This window comes from Pyrus communis, chromosome 8, assembly GCF_963583255.1.
Source record: "Pyrus communis chromosome 8, drPyrComm1.1, whole genome shotgun sequence".
NCBI lineage: Eukaryota > Viridiplantae > Streptophyta > Magnoliopsida > Rosales > Rosaceae > Pyrus > Pyrus communis.
The window spans coordinates 4413930-4438848 of NC_084810.1; the positions used below are offsets into that span (position 1 = coordinate 4413930).

Here is a 24919-nt window from a genome sequence, read left to right on the forward strand (position 1 = left end):
ACATCTCTTTTTTTTTTTTTTTTTTTTTTCCTTACACACTCCTGTTTATTGCAAGGAGATATTTGGGGACACCAAAAAAAAAAAAAAAAAAAAAAAAAAAACTGGGGTGTCGAGAAAAAGAGTGCGGAAAACATTTTCCTATGTCGAATAAAAACTTAAGACGCGTCAATTCAATTCTCCATCCCCCAATATGAATTTGCATAAACAAAACAAAAACAAAAAACTTTGGTGGTAGAAGTGGAGCAACAGAATCACTTCAGATCAGTAGTGGTAAGAAATCAGGATTTTGAAGTGAAGAACTGGAAACCTTTGGTTCCTTCATTGTACAACTAAGTTAATTTTTTAAGAAATCAAACTAGAATCAGCTACCTAATTCTGTTCTTGAACAGAAATTCGACATTCTCAGGAGAATCGGGATTCCTCCTTGCGCTAATCTGTATAACTGCACCATCAGCGAGCATGTGCTGTAATACCCTTGCTATGTTCTTTGAGTCATCAAATCCAAGATGGTGACTTCCCAACAATGGTATCTGAAGTTCCTTCATCATCGTCATCATTCCTGTGGCCTGCAATCCATAACGAAGCAAAAGTCTTAATGTTGTGTGTTGGAATATACTTCAGAAGAAAATGTTTGGATTTAAACTTTTAGTGTAAATTGTTTAATAAGCTTTCGAATTCTTTTGATATTAATAAAGTCCACGAGTGAAGGTGGACGGGTTCTTTTCTTTCAAATTACTCTCTAAACACTTCAATATGGAAAGCTCTTCTCAATCTAAGACAAAATGTATCAAAGCCATCTTTTATGCTTTTTAAACATCTAGATAAACGATTTAAATTAGGTAATCAAATTGAATCCCTCATTTTAATGCAATAATCCAAATGCAATCTAAAACGATTCAACACAGAAAAGATCCTAAGAAAATCATAAAAATTCAATCCCTATTTGATGTATCAGTGAATCAGTGATTTTTCATAGAATTATGCTTGATCACACAGTTAATCGAAAATACATGATATGGTAGACCACTGGAATCAAACAGATTTGGTTCAAGAAAAAGGAAAACTTAAGATAATACGCCATACATGGACAAAGTGAGACTAAACCACAGAGAAGCAAACTGAATATAAGCCAAACCAGGGGAGGGATTAAACAAATTCTCTTTGTTATAAAATTGATTATGATGTGTAACCAGAAAAACTCGGAATGCAATTGTTTCACGCTCAGTGATCAAGAAGCTTAGCATTGACGTGACCCTGTCAATTAATGGAAACTAATACACTGATTCTATGATTTGTAGGTTGATACAATTTAACATCATCAGGCCAAACCAATACCGCACCCAACATAAGTTCAATCTTCAATTGCATCAATATTCAGTATTAATTAGATTACCGCTATGTTTTGGTTAAACCATTCATCCCTCAACTTCCCTATCACATATCATGAACAAAAGGCATGTGACATGCTTTCTTAAAGATATGAAGATATAGTGTGAACTTACCCTTCTCTTGTAAAAATTTAGATAGACATCTTTGATATTGATCCATTCCATAAAATATGAGGGAAGCTTCATCCTTGACACTTTGCATTGCTGAGGAACTTTTGTTTTCAAATCCCAGTTTCCACTGATAATAGTTCAACAAGATAGATCAGAAAATCCAGAAATGATTCACCTCGATTGAATATCATAAGAGAATATTTCCTTGGCAATTTTTAGCGGAAATCGTGGAGTAAGGGGCACCACTCAAACTTGAAGGTACTTACACCAAATTTTACTGGAAAATAATACTTCTATACGCCATGCTCAATATCAGAGCTAAACTAGCATCATTTACAGTTTAAAGTTAAGCAGAAAGAGAAAAGGTTTGCTATCATAAGATACAGACCAGATATATTAATGAAAAGTGAGATTTACCAAGTGACGAATGCTGCTCGATTAAGACACCCACCCAGCTCCTCTCCCCACAACTGATGCTGAATTAACCATGCTTCAAATTGTTGAAGAACATCCTTAAATGGTATAGCTGTATCATGCCAAACACTGCAAATCTGTATGTCATATTTATGTACCACTACAAGCATAACAAGAAAACTCCAAATGTAATTAACTAAAATTATTACAATATGACGATAACTTTTCAGTATGAGGACTAACATATGAAATAGTGTTCAACTTAACACTACAATTCTTGTTTATAGTCTACTTTCTCTCATGGGAACAACCCTTATTCAATTATTGTGATTGCTAGTCCGGCATTGAACCACTCTCTTAAAGAGTTATCCTCTTCACAACATTGTTCTTAGGCTTTTTAACCCAAGCACTCACCCCAAGAAATTTCTTCCAAATCAGCAATTTCTAGGTCTGCAAACTTGTCTTCTAGTTCAAGACCTACAAATGCAAAATATTTCATTCTGACTGGGTCCATTTAGTTTCTTTCTGGTAGTGAAGTTGCTAACAAATTTAATGATACCAACTTTTTTCTTTTTGTATCAGATCTTCAGTTTCATGCCATTCGTTTTCCAGATTACATCAGATAACATCAGCTCTGTAGTTGTATCAGATCGGAAATATTTTAATAAGCTACTAGCTACTGTGAAGCAAAAATTGAATGGCTTTTGACAACAAAATTTTATCACAAAAACATATGTGATATGACAAATAAATAACTACACATAACCATGTTAAAATATTTTTGTCTTCATCTAGCTTTCATTACCCTTCTTTCTAAATTTGTTTGCATAGCTTGATCTACCAGTGTTTTGACTACTTTCTTAATCTGCCAAAATGTGATAAACGTGAAGCATAAGTGCCACGTGGTCACAACTCACAACTAAATTAGTTGCATACCGATCAACTCCAAATTTGCCATACTTTCCTTCAATATATTCATTTATTCTTGCCTCGCTCATCTCCGTTGGCCTCACGAATCTGCAAAGGAATAATGGAAAAAGTTAGAAAACAAAATTACTGTTCTAAATACTTGTGCAGGAGCGCAATGAAAGGAAAACAAACAAACAAGAACCAAACAAAATAAATTATAAAAACAGAATTCGTATGGAAAATCAGCAATAGTAATGGTTTTCCCCTTAATTGTCTGAGCATTGGTTCTTTACAGAATACCAGACAGATTCATTGTTCCTTTGGCAACATGTCCAATACTTATAAAAGAAGTATGAAAAATGTACCAAAGCAGATCCTGCTAGTAAATGGGGAATGTAAAATAAGCAATTGGTAGTTTGCATCATATGCTCCTGGTATACATTAGTTTTATAGCTTTGAAAATTTTAAATCACCCTCAACTATCGTATGCATGAAACAGAAAACAACAACAATATAATCTCTAGCAGGAAAGGCAGATAAGTAATTGAATTGCACTAAAATGTGTTGAGGAGGTGCAGTAATACCTGTGGAAAAAATCCACAACATTCATGGTTTTTGCATCAATCATCAGAACTGGAAACTCAAGAATTTCAACTTTTCCCTCTAAATCAAGTACAAGAAAAAAATCTAGGTTCTGAAAGCGGATGCTGTTTGACATGGGATTCGTCACTTCAAGATCTCTGGAGCAGTTATGATTGAACTTCTCCATGTGCATAGGATCCTCCATCTTCAAAACAAAGTAACTCTAATTAAATTACAAGTTCTTGCTGTAATTTGAATAAATTAAATCATCAAACATGAATCCTTTTCCTGTTTAATTATTTTCCTTCTAAGACAACCTGTGACTATCTATGTCAGAAACTGGTCGTTTTTCCCTTTCTACAATCCCAATATATGGCTAGTGACACTTTCAGCAGCTAATCGAAACTCTAATTACACCAATATGCAATACGTTACTGTTTGATTTAAGACCAAATCCAATATGACATTTAAAGAACAGTAGAAATGTACTAATGCTTATCATGCTGAACAAAAAAAATACCCTGCTGAAATGCCAGCAATGATAACTGCAATGATACAAATCACTACTGATTCTTTGTTTGCAATGCCAAATAAACACACACACACACACACACAAAGACCAAAAAAATCTGTGCGTGTGCGCATGTGATAGAGTTAAGGAGGCAGAAAGTGAAAGAATGGAAGAAAGAGGGAAAGAAATAACAGTAACTCAAAGGGTAGAACTCGCTGGATTTTGCTAGAACGGAAGATACTCTAATAGGTTGGATTTACCAATGGATGAAACAAGAAATCACAGGCTTCAAAACACATATCTCCCACATGTATTTGTTTGGCATATATCATTATTTAACAATATGCAGTTTTTATCTAAACAGACGACAACATTCAAGCGATAATTTCAGCTCACTGACTTCAATTCCACTCACACAGAGGAAAAAAGGCAACAAATCCAAAGAGCACCGTAAAGCAAATCACTTTGTCTGAGGCATTCAATCAAACACATGGAATGCAAGATAATAGACCACTCAATTACAATGCAAACGGTATCCGAAAAACGTCTCAACAACAAGCTAACTAAACAATTGTTTCAGAAAATCAAATCATCATTAGAGTTGATTCGTGGGCTAAGATAGAAGACTTGAGGGTGTTGGTGGTCCGGAGCTGGAACATACCATAGTGCACTTCCCTTGCGTGTAATACAAACACATGGGCTTCCACCGTTTACCGGTCTTTCGAGGAGCCGGTGAGTCTTGGGTTTCGGAAGCAGAAACGGAGGCAAGGGCGGCGAGTGAACGGACCGGAGGACGAGTGAGGAAGGGAGAAATGGGAAGGAAGGGTTTGAGAGTGGTTAAGAAGAGTGAAGGAAGAAGTGGGAGAGTGAAAAGTCTGGCTCTCGGAAACGCCATTACTGCCGCTTTGCCTTTAATTCTCTGAGTCTCGGCCGCTCTGTGCGTGGCGGTTTTGCTTAACGGCCCCTTGGCGGGTAACCATGAAAGGAAACTAGGAAAAGATGGGAACACCGGTCAAATGTGAACCGGTCGGCTCATATTTTGAACCGGTGATGATCTGGTTCTGGCAACTAAACCAATTCGCGTTCTTGAACCGGTTTTTATACTAATTTACTAAAGAATTGTAACTGAACCAAAAGTGCAATTAGTCCGATTAGCGTATTTAGATAGGAAAATGATTTAGGCACATTCGTTTTTTTAACTTCGGCGCCTCTCTAAAATGTATAGTTTTAATCATTATCTCCGTGTTTGATATATTTAATTTAAATGTCAAATATAAACACGGAAGAAGAAGAGTGAAAGTCATTTTTAACTTTAAACCAATTGAACCAACCACATCTATTAATTTTTTGAGGTTTTGAACGTTTTACACCCTGAACTTGCAAGTTATTGTCAATTTTTAGTTTTTTACTATGAACTTTTATTAATGGCCAATTTCCTCCTCAACTATCAAATTTTCACCAATTATTCTGTCCAATTTGCCACCTAAATAACATGGAAATGACGTTTTTACCCTCTTACATGACTCATGTGTTGTCCACGTGACAAATATGAGTATCCCCAATATCGTGACTTGATGGTTAAAATGGTAAATACGTCATTACTCTTGATTGGCAAATTGAAAATTGAATCACCTCCAGTATCTGATATTGTATACAAGGAACTGGAAGTGCTTTCAACTACAACATCTGCAATATCATCAAAACAGGTCACTCTATACAAAACCATTCTACAGAATGCACATGGCTGCTTCACGACGACCTACAAGCATGTCGAAATAGCCAAGCTGAAATGTTGTTTTTGAGACTTTTCACATCCCGAAATCATCCAATTACTCTTCAAACTCGATGACATCCATCACATCAGTCATGACACTCTGATTTTGAATTTTACGCAAGTCATCAATCTCCGCGGCCAACAATGGATCATGCTTCAATTTATCTAGCTGCAAGTTCGCAAGGCAAGCTGACAGGAGGAAAAAGCAAAGGGTTAAGCGATCTCACCAAAGGTATAAGTCCGTCTCATGTTGGGGAACAAAAATTTTAAATACCTGCAACAGGGCAGCGTGTGTTGTTTCCCCGTAAGTCTCTGCTCTTTTGCAGATTTACTGTTAAAAGTTCTACGAAACTATAAACAATTGCCCAACAAACAAGAACACTATGAAGAAATCATCATAAGAACTTACTTTCCGCTACTTCCACTTTATATTTTTATACCAGAGTCATAGAAAGATTGCAACAATCCTTTAACTTCACGTTTACAAACAAGCAAAGACGATTAAGCACGAGTCAAACTTATGAGGCACAGAATGATGGCAAAACGAAACATGCAGCAAAAGAAGGATTTGAAACCCGAATATCAGTAGTAACCTTAACAACAGTCAACACAAATGACTGATCCTACAAGTTTCAAAATGCATCAGAATCATGTGTCGTAAACTAGATATCTCCATATAGAGTAACCACAGGATTATCGTACAACAGAACCTATTGTCATAAGCTAAAGAATGCCTTTATCTACTCCTAAACATGCATAAGAAAAACTACGATAAACAGTATTTCCACGGATCATATTCATTCTGGACAGATATAACACCTAAAACTATCAATTTGCTTTGGAGTTAGACCTGTTATAATCCAATAAGTGGTTTACCTCCCCAACACTTGCCTGACTTCTTTGCCTATTATTTGTAGTTCTAATTCTTTACATATTCTAGCATGGAGCAACAAAGTTACAGTGGTCATTTACAACAGTCTAAGGATTGGCAAATATTAGTAAGAAGAGAGCTTAATAAGAAATACACTTGCTCAGTTTAGCGAAAATATGTACCCTTTTAACCATAGGCATCGATAGCATTCCCTTCAATGCCAGAAATAAAATAATTACACAAAATATTGCTAAGCTAGGCAGAAAAAGTGTTTAAAACAGTTGTTTGGTTTCTAACTAGTTGGCATCATTCCATGTGTACTTGCATGTCATAAGAAACTCGAGGCAAAGTTTATTACAAAAAACCGAATAAGAAGCAACATTTACTAATTCATTATGCTTGCTTTTAGCATTGTCCAACTGCATCATCAAAAGTCAGCGAAAAATTTCAAAATCTTATTCTGTGCATTTAAAGTAACAAAAGTTCATACCCAGACAGCTTCCCGGAATTCACGCATTAGCGGATGGTTTTGGGGAACTGAAGATGAGTTTGCCTTCAGCTGTGCAACCTCGTTCTTGAACAACTTATCAAAATCAGTAAGCTGGTCCATCAACATCAAATAACCATATCTGCTTGGATGGATTAGAGAAACAACAAATAAATAAGCAAAGTCATTGAATCAGAAACTGTGCAAGAAGCAGAAAATTGCTAGCACCTCTGGCCCAGGTTGGTATATAACTCCAACAGATTCAATTGCTGACGAAAAATGCGAACAGTCTTCATAAGTATCCACCAATTCAACAACGGCATTTTCGAGCTCTTTCACCTGTGACCTGTCACATTTTCGGGTTTTTCATATCTCGACAAATGCTTCATATCTTGAATCTATGATCTATCATAGGACATTTTAATCACATCGAAATTCCATTTTCTCTTAACAGTTTCTAGCTAAAAAAATTCAAATGCCAATAATTAGATAAAACCCAAAACTTAAAATTACTCAAAAATTTCAGAAATTTGATAAAGTTTCAGGCCTTTAGCAGCAACACCTACAAATTTCAGAAACTAAAACCACTTCTCGTACAAAAAAATTAAATTAAATTAAATTACATTAAATTTTTTTTTAAGGAAATTACCCTCTCAAACTGCTTAGCCCTTTCAAAATCAACTGCAATTTTCTTCATCAAACTGAAAGCTTTCCCAATATCCTGAAAGCAGAGATAATCTTCCATAAGAAAAACAATAAATTGCTATTTTTTTCTTCAAAAATAAAAAAAGGCATAAGTCCTAGGAGCTTACGGAGATAAGAGACTGGTTGTCCTCGTGGAGATTGGATGTGGCGGTTCGGATCCGTCCGGTGACGCCATGAGTGCGAGAGGTCAAGGCCATGGAGGGACGTGGGTTTTAGGGTTTTTCCACAACCGGGTTTGGGCGAACCAGTTGGCTGATTGCTGGGTTCTTCGCTGGGGAGTCGAGGCAACAGTTCAGGAGAACGGACGGAGGGAGATTTTGGAGGGAGATTGAGTAGAAAGAACAAAAAGTCCGAAACGGCATCGTCCTTGCTCTTCCGAAATGCGACGGCCGAACTTAATTTCACTTGAGGGTAAATTATACAAAATTACCTCACAATTATTGATCGAACTATAATCTCATACTTCATATTTTAAATATCGCAATGTCATACCTTAATTTATAAATTTGTTGCAATGTCATACATCCGTTAATTAATGACGTAGTAAATGCAAGCCCATATTTTGCTGACATTGCAGCCAACTTGTGCCAACTAATAAAAATATTTAGGGTAAATTACACAAAATTACCTTAACTATAGGTCGAACAACACTTTCATACTTCATCTTTTAAAATTAACAATAGCATACCTCATCTTACTAATTTGTGTCAATGTCAGACCTCCGCCAGTTTTTCTGTTAATTTCTCTGTTAAATGCTGACGTGGCCAGAGACAGGACCCACTCACTAATCCGGCTGGATTAAAAAATAATTAAATAATTTTTAATAATTAAATATTAAAAAATTAAAAATAAAATTATTTTTTTATATAAAATTGTGGGATCCACCCTCTCTCTCCTCTCTCTTTCGCCGATCTCTCTTCTCTCTTTCTCTGGACACCTGCATCCCCAAAACCCTTCCCACCCGTCCCCCTCAACCTTCCTCCCCTCACCCTTTCTTCCCCTCATTCCCATCTTCTTTGCACAACCTCTCCCTCCAGACGCTGCCATATATCCTCTCCATCCAGAAACTCTCCCTTCTAGACCCCCCTTGACCTCTCCATCTCACACCTCTACTTCGCCAATCTCCTGCCCCGCCACCCCTCCCTCTCAATCACCTGCCTCACCATCAACCACAACCCCATCTACGCTGCATCGGGCCACGAAAAATGCCTCTGGATCCAACACGCCAACACTGTCATCGGCATCGCCGTCAACAATGCCCTAATTTACTTAGTCTCCTGGGACAAGAGCCTGAAGATTTGGTGGGACTTGGATCTCTGCTACGTCGAACGAGGACGCCGTGAACGCGTTGGCAGTGTCCAACGACGGGACGGTATACATCCGGTCGATGGATTGTCAGATCTGGGTGTGGTCTAAACAGTTCGGGGAAGACAGAGAAGACGGGAACAGGGTGGGATCTGGGTTGGGTGGTTTTGGTTTTGAGTTTGGGGAAGACAATGAGCGGAGGGAAGAAAGGGTGAGGGGGAGGAAGGTTGGGAATGGGGGACGGGTGGGAAGGGTTTTGGGGATGCAGGTGTCCACAGAGAGAAAAGAGAGAGATGCGAGAGAGAGAGAAAGAGATGAGAGATAAAGGGTGGATGTTGCGTCGAGTCGGTCAAGGTGCACGAGGATGCCGTGAACACGTTGGCGGTGTTGAACGACGGGACGATGTACACCGAGTCGACGAATTGTCAGATCTAGGTGTGGTCCAAATCGTTCGGGGAAGACGGAGAAGACGGGAGCGGGGTGGGATCTGGGTTGGGTGGTTCTGGTTTTGAGTTTGGGGAAGACGGGGAGCGGGGGGAAGAAAGGGTAAGGGGGAGGAAGGTTGGGGAAGGGGGATGGATGAAAAGGGTTTGGGGATGCAGGTATCCAGAGAGAGAGGCGAGAGAGAAAGAGGGGAGAAAGAGGGTGGATCCCACAATTTTATATAAAAAAATAATTTTATTTTAATTTTTTAATATTTAATTATTAAAAATATATTTAATTATTTTTTAATCCAGTTGGATTAGTGAGTGGGTCCTGTCTCTGACCACGTCAGCATTTAACAAAGAAATTAACAGAAAAACTGACGGAGGTCTAACATTGGTACAAATTTGTAAGATGAGGTATGACATTGTCAATTTTAAAAGATGAGATATGAAAGTGTCGTGACACCATTAGTTGAGGTAGTTTTTTGTCATTTACTCAAATATTTAATTATTAAAATTATTTTAATTCATTTAAAATATTATTTTAAAAAATTCATTAAAAAAAATAAAATAAAAATAAAAATCTACCTCATGGCCCTCACCCCACGCAACCCAGCCTTCCCCTTACTTCTCTCTCGCCACGCATATCAAACCCAATTTCTGAATCGTAAATGGCAACACAGCAACAAAGCAAAAACCAAATTCAGCCAAGAAAATCAAAGAAAGGCCATGTAATTTACATTAGAGAAAGAAAAGGAAACCAAATTGAGCAAACAAGCAAGAACGGGCTGATGAGCGAATTTGGGGTAAATGTAGGAGGAGTCGAGGAATAGGAGCTTCTTGACTTTGAGTCGGTAACTGCTATCAATGACGTTGGTTTAGATCTGGAGATTGACGGCGATGAAATCTGCCGCATTCGTGTTATTGGCGTGAATGCTGTCGACTTTGGTGGTGGGGGGGAAGCGAGGGCTAATAAGGAATCGAAGTCGGCTTCGCGGGTGAGGTCGAGCTCGGAGTGCATGCGGAAGTCAAGATTCGTGAAGCCTAGAGCTTGGAGCTTGCCAACGATGACGGAGCCGACGAGGCCGTTGTTGCAACGTGAAAGGGAGAAAAGGAGAGAGAATATGGGAAGAAAGAGGAAAGAAAGAGGGGTGGGATGGGTGCCACGTCAGCAAAATATAGCCATGCATTTGCAACGTCATCACTTAACGGTCAATTTGACGGATTAATTAATGAAGGTCTGACATTGAACGAATTCATAAATTAAGGTATGATATTGCAATGTTTAAAACATGAGATATGAGATTGTGATGCGGTACATAGTTGAGGTAATTTTGTGTAATTTACCTTTCATTTTAATACAATGCTTTACATAAAGAAGTAATAAATTAATATATATTAACTCGTCATCCACAAAATTTTAACATATTATTTCTACTACCTCAACTATTTAATATAATTTGCAAGTGACCTTTTACTATAGTGGTGGAAAAGTGTTGAGCATTGCATGACGACGTGGGTTCAAACCCCGTCGTTAGCTAATCTAATACATAATCTAACAAAATCTATCGTTTAAAAAAAAAAAAAAAACTATTTAATATAATTTTCTTTGTCAACCAAAAGAGGATGAAAAAAATATTTATTTCACCACTTCAATTCAATAAAATTATTAAAAAGGAAAAAAAATGAACATTAAAATAATTTCACAAAATTTTTTTTAACTTTTTTTTCTCTTCCCTCACTACATGTCGTCAAGGGAAAATGATATTTGTATAGAGTGATTTTGTATAAAATCAATTAAAAGTTATGATATTAACAATAGGTCAATCAAATTTATTGGAATTATAAATATGTCAATGAGATTTTAAGATACATTAAAACACCTCAATCAAATTAAAATTACAAATGATGCCATTGTCATTTAAAACACCAAATCTTTTCATCTCCCTCATTGTAAATCGTGCAGCAGCCATAAAACACTCTTAGACTTCAACCTCCACACCTGCCACCACCTTCAACCTCCATTACTTCAACCTCCCCCGCCTCCCACCACCTTCAACCTCCATTTTTCGGCCTCACAACACCCTTAACCTCCATCGCCTCCCACCACCTTCATCATCCGACGAACGATTCCGACGAACAATTTGCATTTGAGCTGATTCCAACGAACAATTCGAACTTGCGACTGAGAAATCACGATCAAGGTAATTTGTTTCTTCCTATTTTCTTCTTGTTCTTCAATTTTTAAGTTTTAGGTTATCTAAGTTGTGTTTTTGAGAGATTTGATGTACTTTTGCACACTATACCTTTTGGTTTTGAATTTGAGCTTGTTGGATGTTAAAATTGGTTTGAGCATATAACAAATTTAGTTCGTTTCGACATATTTGTTGGCTCTGTGTATGGTTATTCATGGTGGTTATGTCGTTTAGTTTAATCGTCGCTTCCCGTGTTCTGTGATTTTGCATTCAAATTCAAATAGGTTTGTGGATTCATACACTGCAACGTAGTGTTTCTTGTTATGTGGATTGAGACACTACGTTGCAGTGTCAGTTTCTTATTCTATGATTGTGAATTGAGATTCAAATAGGTTTGTGGATTCAGACACTTCATTGCAGTGTCTGTTTCCTGTTATGTGGATTCAGACACTTCGTGTTCTGTGATTATGCATTGAGATTCAAGTAAGTTTGTGGATTCAGACACTGCAACGCAATGTCTATTTTTTGTTCTGTGAATTCAGACGCTTCGTTGCAGTTTATATTTTATGTATGTGCTTTTACATTAATGGATTCAGACATATAGTATTAATATCACTATCACTAACACAAACTTTATATTTTTTTTCCTTTTACAGTTAAAAAATGTCCCCAAAAAAAGTTAAAGGGATACATAAACAAGCGAGAGAGAAAATGATGGATATTATTGATTTGCACTCGAGAGGATGTTACTGATTTGCACAATGGAAAGTGTTGTTAGTTTTATGTAGCCTCTCATGGAAAATTTGGTTCTAGTTAGGCTGTTTTGTGATCTATATTTTCTAAGTCATATATATCTCTACTGGCCATATATATGGTTCTAATTAATATGAAAAAATTTCCATGGGGTCAACTTTATTTTTCGTGGATACGAACCCTTATCAGGTTCTACCTTAAAGGGCTGATAGGATTTCGAGTTGGGCAACGAGTTTTGATAGAGAGTAGATAAGAATCAGAGAGGGGAAAAAAATAAAAAAATAAAGAAATAAAGTCAAGAGAGAGTGGTATAAGGGTATAATAGTTATTTTCTAACTAGCTTAAAACCATGTGACATGCTTTATTGACCTATGAATAATTATTATAAATATTTGATTGATTATGTCCTAAAAGAAAATTGAGTATTGATTTATGACTAATTTGTAAAGATTATTGACCTTTAGCTAAATAACCTATTTGTATATCACGCTCTCTCTCTCTCTCTCTCTCTCTCTCTCTCTCTCTCTCTCTCTCTCTCTCTCTCTCTCTCTCTCTCTCTCTCTCTCTCTCTCTCTCTCTCTCTCTCTCTCTCTAAATCCTAAGTTTTTTTTTATCTCTCCCTCTAAAATGAAAAAAATTCAATAAAAATCAAGTTTACTCACATTTCTCTCTTCATCTAATCTCACAAAATTTATCGTTTGGCAAAAAAAAAAAATAACTATTTAATATAATTTTCTTTGTCAGCCAAAGAGGATGAAAAAAATATTTATTCTACCACTTCAATTCAATATAAATATTAAAAAAGAAAAAAAATGGACATTAAAATAATTTCGTAAATTTTTTTTTTTTACTTTTTTTTTCTCTTCCCTCACTACATGTCGTCAAGGGAAAATGATATTCGTAAATTTTATATCACGTTCTCTCTCTCTTTCTCTAAATCCCATGTTTTTTCTCTGTCCCTCAAAAATGAAAAAAAAAGTAAATAAAAATCAAGTTTACCCACATTTCTCTCCTCATTTGCTCTAATAAAATTTCAAAATTTTTTCTGCCAGTGTGGGGGATATTTTCTTGTATGACCTAAATAAAGAAAATATAAAACTATTAGTGAAGCTTTGCTCAACAAAAACTCCAATAGCAAACATAACATCAAAGAGTTGGTTGAACAAATAACACAATTCTTGGCTGGTAAGTCCCACCTTAAGAGAATAACATATATAAGCCCACATGCAAACACATGAAACTCTAGAGCCTTTTCAAAAGCCATGGCACCAACAAATACTTCCAAAAAAAGAAAAAAAAAAAAAAAAAAAAGGAGACTTTGGATACGGTCCCTAGCTATCAATATTCTTTGACTTAAGCTTTGTTGGTTTTTAATTTTTCATCGAAGTCCTTGTAATTAATGTGATACTTTATTTCTATGTATGTTACTATATTTTTTAAATTAATATGTTACTATATTTTTTAAATTAAAATTTGAAATTTATAGTTGTTTATATTAATGAGATTTAAATAAAAATCCATGATTTGTGCAATTAATTAAAATATTACATATAAATTATACTATGGTGTGTATGTACATATAAACATGGGCACATTCATCAAAATTAACGGAAAAAAAAAAAATTATTGTACCAAAACATGGGTACATTCTTCAAAACCACAAAAAATTGAATAGATTTTATATATAATAAAAAAAAAGGGTACATTTTACATATAACAAATTGGTATATTTAAGAACAGGTACATTTTAAGATGAAAAATTGGAAAAAAAAAAACTACATGAATGGGTGCATATACGATTAAAAATTTGAAAACATTTTTTAAAAAGCTAATGGGTACAAACTTGTTCTAATTTTTTATTTATTTTTAAAATTAGTTAGGAGTTTAATAAAGGTGTGAGTATTAAAATCCTAAATCAATTATTAATTTTTATTTTAAAAAATTATGTAATTGACATGTAAATTCATTATTACATTAATGTTCGAGACTTGAATCAAAATCTGAAAACTAATAAGGTTTCAGTCAATGAACATTAGTAACTAGGGATCAGATACTAAATTTTTCCTTTAAAATCTATGTGCTTAGGCTCCGGAGTATAGGATACTCTTCACATTCTAATCCCTCAAATCATAATTTTTGTCTGACCTAAAACCTAACGATTATAAGGCTCAAAGTATCCTATGCTCAAGAACGCTATAAAAATAAAAAGTCTCATTCAACAATAGGCTAGCAACGCAGCGCAAAACATTATTTGCTTGAAAGAAGAAAGTTTATTGAGATATATGCAACCAATCTAACGTCACTTCTCTTCCAATATTAAAATATATACCAATTTCAAATCTCTCACGCCATTAATAAAAAGAAAACTGGTCGTAAAATAATCCCTCATTCAAACAGTCATGAGTCCGTTATATAATGTTCATGTTTGCAACCATAGTTTCGCAGTCACTCACAAGCTCAGCTGAATTAAGTTAGCCTTGGGATTTCATGAACGTCTTTGGACTTTCTATACCCCTCTTTGTTGTCAACTGTTGGTTACTACGTATGAAAAGAGGTTCACTGTTATCACGTCATTAGGGTTCAACCATACAATATTATGTAGGATTGAACATGACATTGCAATATTAAATCAGAATATGACATAACGGTAAACTTATTTCATTTAAGTTTTTCTTCCAAATAAGAATTCCGTCATTAGGACGCCCCATACAAATGGGAGAACTACCTCATCATGAGGTACCGCTCAATCACGATGGCCGTAAATGTAAGTTAACAAAACTTTGGAAAGGGAAAGATCAGGGGCCGAAAACCACTTGCATTCCTTGTTGTTTGGGTTCGTAGATATCTACATGAAATATAGAGAAGAAAGTCCACTGGTGCTGTGGTGACATAGCGATGGTTATAAATAGTTAGAGATTAAGGCAGTTAGGAACTCAAACTCATTACAAATGTGCTAAAAGCCTTATGTGTATACTTACGTGTTATAGTAAGAGTAGACAACATAATTAATATGTCTAATTTTTAATGTAAATTAAAAAAAATTACGTGTTATAATTTGAATAGAAATAATAAAATCACATAACCGTGTACACTAAAAAATTACTCAACAAACTGATTGAATATACAACAAACTGTAGAAAAAGGTATGTAGGCTAAAAAATATATTTGTTATTGATACGTGAATGTGGAAAAATGGAAGAGAATGCTTTTTTTCATTATGTTTCTCTACAAGATTACAAGAATATATATACATGATACAAATGTGTAGGTAGGACAAGGTAGCCGTCCTAGTGTGTAGGTAGGACAAGGTAGGACGGCTGTAGGACGGCTTATTCTTCCAATAATAATATTATATACAATTACACAAGGACTCCAACCATATTCCTTATTTGTCTAACACTCCCCCTCAAGTTGGAGAGTGGATGTCAAGAACTCCCAACTTGCGTAACATACCCGAAAACTTTTCTTTCCCAAGAGGTTTGGTAAACAAGTCTGCCAACTGTTGTGCCGTACCCACATGCTTGGTCTCTATTGTGCCATCTACAATTTTATCTCGTATAAAGTGACAATCCATCTCAATGTGACGAGTTCGTTCATGAAAAACAGGATTGGCAGCTATATGTAACGCTGCTTGATTATCACAAAATAAAATGGAAGGACCATCCAAAGGAATGTTCAAATCCTTCAACAAAAAACGAAGCCAAACTATCTCGCAACAAGCACTTGCCATGGCCCTATATTCCGCCTCTGTTGAAGAGAGCGAAACGGTTTTCTGTCGTTTCGTCCGCCAAGAAATCAAAGAACCGCCCAAGAATACACAATACCCAGTAGTCGAATCGCGAGTGATAGGGCAACCTGCCCAATCAGAATCACAAAACGCAGTTAACTTGGTCTGATTGTCAGAACGAAATAATAAACCTTGACCTGGAGTAGCCTTCAAATAACGAACAATACGAAGCGTAGCATCCATATGAGATATCCTTGGCTCGTGCATAAAACGGCTTAGAACATGCACAAAATAGGTGATATCCGGCCGAGTGATAGTGAGATATATTAACCGACCTACTAATCGTCGATACTTTTCAGGATCCTTGAGAAGTTCTCCTTTATCAGATAATTTTGTGTCATCCATAGGAAAAGCAATGGGTCGTGCTCCCAAAAAACCATAGTCCTTGAGAATCTCTAATGCATACTTGCGTTGAGAAATATAAATCCCTTGTTTGGAACGAGAAACCTCAATACCCAAAAAATATTTTAAATCACCAAGATCTTTTATCCGAAAATGATCACGGAGAAAAGACTTCAGAGAATTAATGGCACTAGCATCATTGCCTGTAATCACAATATCATCCACATAAATGAGCAAAGCTGTGAAAGAAATACCAGACTTTTTAGTGAACAATGAATAGTCAGCTTTGGATTGTTGAAAACCGGCAGAAATGATGGCACTAGTGAATTTGGCAAACCATTGGCGAGAAGCCTGCTTAAGACCATAAAGTGACTTGTGAAGGCGACACACAAGATTCTCCCCCTGTCGCCGGAGACCAGGAGGAGGAGACATATAGATTTCTTCATGTAAGTCACCATGTAAGAAAGCATTATTAACATCAAGTTGATGAAGAGACCAAGACTGACTAGCAGCAAGAGCAAGAAGACAACGCACCGTAATCATTTTAGCAGTAGGAGAAAAAGTGTCATGATAATAAATACCTTCAGCCTGAGTGAAGTCTTTAGCAACCAAACGAGCTTTGTAGCGGTCAATAGAGCCGTCGGAATTGTGCTTGAGTTTGTACACCCACTTACAACCAATGGGAATTTTGCCAGGGGGCAAGGAAGTTAAAGTCCAAGTACCATTAGCATGTAAAGCTTGAAGCTCCTCAGTCATAGCACGTTGCCAATTGGGGTCAGTGGCAGCCTCGGCAAAGGAGGAAGGCTCCACAGTCCGACTGACAGAGTTAATGTAAGAAAAATGCCTGGGAGAGTAACGGTGATAAGAGAGAAAATTACAAAGTGGATATCGCGTACCTTGTGTAGAACCGGGTTGCGAAGTCGAAGATGAGTGGGATGGCAGAATCACCTGCGAGCAAACGTAGTCTTTTAAATAGGATGGAGGTTTATGGGCACGGGAAGAGGTGCGGGGAAGGGGAGGATTGGTAGGTAGTGGGGGGGGGGGGTAGGGATGTCCGTGGGTAAAAGGGTGAAAGGTAAGGAAGTAGCAGGGGGGGAAAGAGGGGATGCCGAGAGGGCAGGGGCATGGGAAGGAACGGGTAATGGGGCAGCAAGGGATTCTGTGGGAGGCGTGGAAGGGGAGAAAGGTGGAGGAGGGTGAGGCGTCGGGGCAGGAAGGGGTGGGTTATATGTAAAGTCCAGAGGGGGTGGGATGGGTAGGGTAGGCGAAGAGGATGGGATAGGAAGGTGAGAAACGGCATAAGGGAAAGTAGTTTCGTGAAAGATGACGTCTCGACTAGTGAAAATGCGGTGATTGTCGAGATCGTAAAGGGTATAGGCCTTTTGTCCATGAGGATAACCGAGAAAAATGCAACGATGAGCCCGAGGGGAAAATTTGGTGGTGGGAGTGACAGAGGTGGCATATGCCAGACAACCAAAGACGCGGAAGTGGTCATAAGATGGGGTTTTCGAAAAGAGAACCTTAAATAGGGATTTATGATGGAGAAGACGGGTAGGTAGACGATTGATGAGATAAGTAGCGGTAAGAACACATTCCCCCCAAAACTTGATAGGAAGATGGGATTGAAAACGAAGGGCGCAAACGGTTTCAAGAAGATGACGATGTTTTCTTTCAACAACGCCATTTTGTTGGGGGGTATAAACACAAGAAGTTTGTAAAAGCACCCCATGATCAGAGAAAAAACTACGAAGAGATAAAAATTCACCACCATTGTCAGTACGAATGCATTGGATGGTAGTGCGGAATTGGGTAGTGACATAAGCAAAAAAATCCTTAATTAATTGTTGAGTGTCGGATTTATGTTTCATGAGGAAGACCCACGTAAAGCGAGAAAAATCATCCACAACGGTTAAGAAATAATGAGCACCAGAAAGAGAAGATTGACGATTCGGGCCCCAAATATCACAATGAATTAAAGCAAAAGGGAAAGTTGATGAAATTGAACTCAAAAGAAAAGGTTGACGAGTTTGTTTTGCCAACGGACAAACATCACAAATATGACTAGAATCAAAATTACAATTAAGAGAGCTAGATGCTAAAGCTTGCAAACGAGTGGAGGAGGGATGGCCAAGACGCCTATGCCAGAGGGAGGAGGGGATGGTAATGATGTTGCAGAGAGGTTGACGGGTAGGGAGAGAAGAGGTAAGGGCCACAAGGTAATACAGATCGCCACGTCGCTTACCCACACCAATCATCGCCTTCGAAACCAAGTCCTGCAAAACACACCAAGAAGGAAAGAAGGTTATGGAACACGATAATCCATCTGTAAGTTTACCAACCGATAAAAGGTCCACTTGGAAATTAGGGACACATAAAACATCCTTCAAAGTAACTGATGAATTTAAAGGAAGAGTGCCGGTAAAAGTAATGGGAGCGGAAGCACCACTAGGCAAAGAAACAGGCGGCAAATGTGAAGGAGAACGATTAACCAAACATGAAGCGGAAGAAGTAATATGATCCGTAGCACCACTGTCAAGAATCCATTGACCATGACGAGAGGTGACAGGTAACAAACCTTGGGCAAAATCAGTAGTGAGCACGGCATTGGCCTGAGGAGGGGTGGTGGTGTCACGTAGAGCAGCTAGAACACGGAAGTGCTGCTCGGCAGAGAGGTCAAGCATGGCAAGCTGCAAGTCATGCAAAGTAGGCTGGGCCCCGTGCACTTGGTGGGTCGCTGGAGTAGAAGAGGAGGCAGGGGCCTGGGTGCCTTGCACGTGATGGGCCTGGGTGAAATTATGGGGCCGGGAAGCAGAAAACCGTGGCTGCCGGGGAGGACTGGAAGGTGCATGGCTGCGGGAAGAACTGGAAGCAGTGGCACGGCGCGGTGGTCGCCATGGTTGGCCATGGAGGGGATGGCCAACGGGATATCCATGAAGTTTATGGCAGGTGTCTCGGGTATGATAATCAAAATTGCAGTAGGTGCAGTGGAGGGGAGGACGAGCAGAGGAGGGACGGGACGGGCCACGAACAGCCATGGCAGCAGGTTGATCGACAGAGCGGAGGACGCCCAGGGAGCGTTGTTTTTCAGCTTAAGACACCGAGGAACAGGCCTGACGAACAGTGGGAAGGGGATTCATTAAAAGAATCTGGTCACGAACAGCAGCAAAGGATTCGTTGAGGCCCATTAAAAATTGCATGAGTTGTTGACGGTCATGCTTGGCGTTGCAAGAACACATGCAGCCATCATTATAAGAAGCAAGCTCATCCCAGAGAGCTTTCAGGCGAGTAAAATAGGTGGAGATAGAAGAAGAACCTTGAGAAATTGTAGCAAGTTCCCGGTTGAGTTGGAAGATGCGTGGAGCATTACTCTAAGAGAAGCGTTCGCGAAGATCATCCCATACAGCTTGGACAGATGTGGAAAAAAGCACAGATTCTTGAAGGTCAAGTTCCAAGGAATGCAGAAGCCAAGAGAGAATCATGTCATTGCAACGACGCCAAGCCGCATGAGCATCAGGGTCGTCGGAGGAAGAAGGTTCTTGGATATCGCCAGTGATGAAACCAAGTTTATTCTTGGCACTCAAGGAAAGCTGCATGCCACGGGCCCAGGATGTGTAGTTATCACCATTCAACTTCTTGGATACAAGGACAAGATTCGGGTGGTCGGAATGATGAAGGGAAAAAACACCATCGGAAGAAGAAGAGTCAGCCATGGGAACGGCAGAGAAAGCTGCCGAAAAAAAATTAGGGCTAGGGTTATAAACCTGCTCTGTATATCATGTAGAAAAAGGTATGTAGGCTAAAAAATATATTTGTTATTGATACGTGAATGTGGAAAAATGGAAGAGAATGCTTTTTTTCATTATGTTTCTCTACAAGATTACAAGGATATATATACATGATACAAATGTGTAGGTAGGACAAGGTAGCCGTCCTGGTGTGTAGATAGGACAAGGTAGGACGGCTGTAGAGGACAAGGTAGCCGTCCTAGTGTGTAGGTAGGACAAGGTAGGATGGCTTGACGGCTGTAGGACGGCTAGTGTGTAGGTAGGACAAGGTAGGACGGTTGTAGGACGGCTTATTCTTCCAATAATAATATTATATACAATTACACAAGGACTCCAACCATATTCCTTATTTGTCTAACACAAACTATATGAGGATACTGCTATATGATCTTAATCAGCTCTTCGTACAACATTAATTGTACAACAGATTGATTGTCTCACCAAATAATTCAACAGCAACAGTTGAGAAGGGCATTCAATTCAATTAAGTTAGCCTTCTTTTGATCTTGATCGACAGCTGGTTAGTACAGCACACCACCATGGAAGAAATAATACGAAGACCCAATTATAATCTAATTAATTTACTGATTGAATTATCCCATGTCATAGAGATCAACTTACATGACATGTTTGCGTTCGAAGTATATTAAATTGCAATGTAATTAACTAACAGCCGAGTATGAAAAAGAAATTCTAAGATGAACGAAACTTAGAAGTTTTCTCAAGCAGATTCAAAAGTATATTAATAATATATAACCCCATAATATTAAAGATTAAACCCATCAGTTACCAAAAGAAAAGAAGGATTAAACCCGTCACTGCATGCCAATCAAACAAGCATAGAGCTCCTCAAGTTGCTTAACCTCATGATCCCCATGAGGCTGCACCTGCATGCTGGAACTTCCAACACCACCCTCATCACTACAATTAGAAGAATCAAACACTGAACAAATTACAGGATTAGGTGGAAACACTTGTACTTGTTGGTTCAAGGCCAACACAACTTCATGAGCCCTCTTAAGCTCGCCTCTAAGCCTCTCAACATCTTTCTCAAGCCTCCTCTTTTCAGCTAGGGCACTCTCCAGCTTCGCTTGGATTGCATTGTAGTTGAGCTCGAGGCTCTGCGTCTTCCACCGCGCGCGCTTGTTCTGGTACCAAATTGCAACCTGTCTCGGTGGGATTGCGAGCTGCTTGGCCAGCAGAAGCTTGCGCTCTGGTTCAAGCTTCTTGTTGAAGGCAAAGCTTCGCTCTAGGAGCTTCACTTGGTCTTGAGTTAGCCTTTTTTTGTTGTGTTGGAATTGGTTTTTGTGGTTCGAGGTCTGGAAAAAATCCATGATTTGGTTGATCTTGCTTGCGAGCTGTAGAGTTTTTATTTTTTTGTCAAAGAGCTGTAGAGTTGTGTGATAAGCTTGGAGGTTTTGAGCTGATCTCAGTTAAATATATACAATTATGTTCTCTAATTTATAAGTATTGAAAACCTGAGAGAGACAGAGTCCACGCCCCTGTGGGTTTTCACGTGGGATGTAACCCTACCCCTCTATTTCTGCAATTTAAAAATATTATCTTTTATATATATATGATTTTTAAGTTTTTGTTAATTAATTCTTTTTAATCAAAATAAGCATTAATTCCTTTCCATAATTCTAGTGTTCTAGAATTTTTAGTTTGTGTGTAATGTTTGAATCGATGGTATAAATTGACGTGGTTGTGATTTTTTTTTTTGGTGTTATTCACACATTTTTTTTTTAATTTTTTACATATATTTTTTAATTTTCAAAGTTTGTATGAATAAAAAAAATTAAAAGTTAAAAGTTAACAGAAAATATGTGGATAATACCACTTTTTTTTTATATCAATTTTATGGGATGTTCCCGAAGGACCTTTTTCTCTTTTGTACGTATTACAGTGCAACAAAGACATGAAGCTAACCTATATAGTCTTTGATCAGGAGCTACTTATCAGTTATTGCCACAAATTTATATGCGACCTTTGATCATTTGATTTTTGTTTTTTTATCTCTGAAAAAACAGGACAGCCACTTCTGCTGACTTTAGACCGATTAGCCACAGTATTCATGGACGGCGGGGTTTCCAAGTTGTTATAAATTGCCCGCCATGTCAAAAGTCCATAAGACTTCGAAACTCTTATCTCCTTCTGTTAATCCACTCCAATGTTACTTGAGTTCATTAGGGCATGTTTAGTATTTTTTTTTTTATCCAATTTTTTGTTTTTCAAACTAATGAGTAGCTTTTTATTGACTACATGAGTGCAAAATAGTGCAACAAGAGACTTCAATAAACTTTTATGAGTGATATATACGTAGACGGAGTTTTGAACTTGAAATATTGCATTCTTATTCTAGTTGGTTAATCAGTGTAACAAGAGACTTGAACTTAAATTCTATCATTTCTTTTAGTTTAAATTCATAAATATGTCATTTCAAAGAGAAGAGCGTCACCAATTAAAATTCATACGATGCTGTGACCTTTGGGCCTCTTAGCCAAATTCTGTAGTCTTACTATGCTATATATCTTTCGTATAGCTTCACCCATTTGAGTTGTTATCTTTCATATTATTCAATCGTAAACTTTGATGACATGTTTACCTAACGGGAATAGAAGGGATTGGGAATTGCACTCCTTTCAAGGGATTCCAGTGTTTACCAACACTGGCGGAATGAAAGTGTCAGTGGGGCCCATTTAAAATGGGGAATCAAGTTACTGATTTTCCCAGAATTGGACTACCGAACAATAGGTGGTATTCAGACTCCTGGAGAAAGCATATCTGGAATCAGCTTTTTTTGCCCAATATACCCTTATCTCCTTCTTCCTTCAACCTCTGTCTCTGCTCTCTCTGTCAAAGGAAGATTTAGTAGGTTTCATGGCCTGCGGGATTATGGTTTCATGACCAAAATTAGAAGGGAAGAAGATGAGGATTTTGGAATTTCAATTTTGATCATACTTCGGCAACGACTAAAATCACTTTGATTCATCCCCGACTCAATCTCTTGTGTCAGTGGTGACCCAAATTAAACATTTACAAAATCAAGAACAAATGAAGATAGAGGAATTTGTAGGGGATGGAGAGAGAGAGCAAGGGAAGGCAGCTGGTGGTGACTAGAAAGGCTGTGGCTATGGGGTAAGGAAAACAGATAGGGTAGGACAGAGGGTCACGATAAAAATGAAAAGAATGGGGAAGATAGAGATGGGGCAGGAAAGGGTCTCAATAAAAAATGAAAAAATGAAAAAAAGTTTTACTAAAGAAAAACTATACTCTCTACTATAAAAATAAAAAAATAAAAAAGTTTAACTAAAAATAATTAGCTTATAAATTAGATTAGTTACACTAGGGGTATTTTAATAATCATGCTAATTTTCATTCCGATTTAAGTGAATTAGGAGACAGTTTATATGAATCGATGTCATTCTTACTCCGATTCCAAACAGTTTTAGTACAACTTCAATAAGAATCTAATTCAGTTTCCTCCTCAATCTAATTCATCCTCAATTCAATTCCCTTCAATCTGATTACGGATTAGTAAACACGCCCTGAGAGTTCTCCTATACTTTTTTGCGGATTCCAATTTATTAATTTTTAGGGCCACTTAGTACTACTGTCTAGTGGTATTCCTCTTCACTTATAAATGAGAGGTTTTAAGTTCGATTCTTGCCGAAAGCGAATTTTAACCACATTTGCTAGCCCATTGTGAGGCTAAGCTAACCTTTCTCCATTGAGTGTAGATAATATCGTTTGTTAAAAAAAAAATTACTAATTTTTAAGGTTATTTTTTATGGAATATTATAACCTTGCGTGAAATATAGTACTTTCTCCAATGTATTGATATCTCTATGTTGAAGTACAGATTAAGGGATTTAGATCCTATTAGGATCCTTTTGTGATCCTCACATCCTATCCGTTCGTACATTGTGTGACCATGAATCATTTTGAATTTTTTTTAATTTGAAATTAAACACAAACAATACTTAATGAAAACTGACAACATGATGTATGATGAACGGATAGGATACAAGGATCCCTAGAATCCTCACAAAGAATACCCGGAGAGGATCCTCATTCCAAATTAAGAAGTACACAACAATGTGGAAATTAAGCAACTTGTTTTTGCTGAAAAAACATAAAATATCTCATACATTGCTTTTAACACCAAATGCAATGGTTGGATAAAAGCTTAAATTTTAAGCTTTAAAACCCTTTTTCCTACGCATTTCCAATCATTGGACTAAAATAAGCTACAAGGAGAAAATTTGGTTTTGGGATTGATTCTGGCTAGAAATTGAGCCAAGGATACAAGGCGAGCCTCCCACTGCCCTTGAACGCGTTGGCTTTTGCTTCACACATGGCACACTTACAAACCTCACTTTTGCTACGCAACAAAGCCTGACAATTGGGTCCCAGCATTGACGGCTTTGTCTGCCACTTGCGACGAGCCTAATGACTCTTTTTTTTAATCCAACGGTTGGCGATTTTGAATCGTTGGTTGATCTAACGCTCCATATTCATAAAAAAAAAAAACTTTTATAATTACCTTAAATCTAATGGCTAAGATCGAATATG

The 24919-nt window shown here is 37.6% G+C and overlaps 3 protein-coding genes and 1 long non-coding RNA gene across 4 annotated transcripts in view; all 4 read right to left on the minus strand.

Moving 5' to 3' along the window:
* LOC137741411 (probable aminotransferase TAT2) overlaps nucleotides 1-24919 on the minus strand; it is a 104442-nt gene that overhangs the window by 52571 nt on the left and 26952 nt on the right. The gene's annotated exons all lie outside the window — the stretch shown is intronic.
* On the minus strand, nucleotides 133-4907 carry LOC137743476 (uncharacterized exonuclease domain-containing protein At3g15140). Its single transcript, XM_068483376.1, has 6 exons — nucleotides 4577-4907; nucleotides 3407-3609; nucleotides 2850-2930; nucleotides 1917-2042; nucleotides 1503-1626; nucleotides 133-566 (listed from the first exon to the last, which is right to left on the minus strand). Exons 1-6 carry the CDS (start codon nucleotides 4808-4810, stop codon nucleotides 366-368), a joined length of 969 nt encoding a protein of 322 aa, XP_068339477.1. The 5' UTR covers nucleotides 4811-4907; the 3' UTR covers nucleotides 133-365.
* LOC137743863 (uncharacterized) lies at nucleotides 5512-8097 on the minus strand. The gene is made up of 5 exons (XR_011069538.1): nucleotides 7860-8097; nucleotides 7697-7768; nucleotides 7276-7393; nucleotides 5964-7189; nucleotides 5512-5878 (listed from the first exon to the last, which is right to left on the minus strand). It is a non-coding gene; the product is annotated as an uncharacterized lncRNA (long non-coding RNA).
* LOC137742806 (homeobox-leucine zipper protein ATHB-52-like) lies at nucleotides 21160-21678 on the minus strand. Its single transcript, XM_068482759.1, has one exon. It carries the CDS (start codon nucleotides 21676-21678, stop codon nucleotides 21160-21162), a length of 519 nt encoding a protein of 172 aa, XP_068338860.1.

Excerpts from the sequence above, each read along its gene's own strand:
- LOC137743476 (XM_068483376.1), bottom strand. The coding sequence starts at position 4,810 with ATGGCGTTTCCGAGAGCCAGACTTTTCACTCTCCCACTTCTTCCTTCA. Across the intron at positions 3,610-4,576 it reads CGCAAGGGAAGTGCACTATG|ATGGAGGATCCTATGCACAT; the intron begins GTATGTTCCAGC and ends TTTGTTTTGAAG. Across the intron at positions 567-1,502 it reads TAAATTTTTACAAGAGAAGG|GCCACAGGAATGATGACGAT; the intron begins GTAAGTTCACAC and ends TATGGATTGCAG.
- LOC137742806 (XM_068482759.1), bottom strand. The coding sequence starts at position 21,678 with ATGGATTTTTTCCAGACCTCGAACCACAAAAACCAATTCCAACACAAC.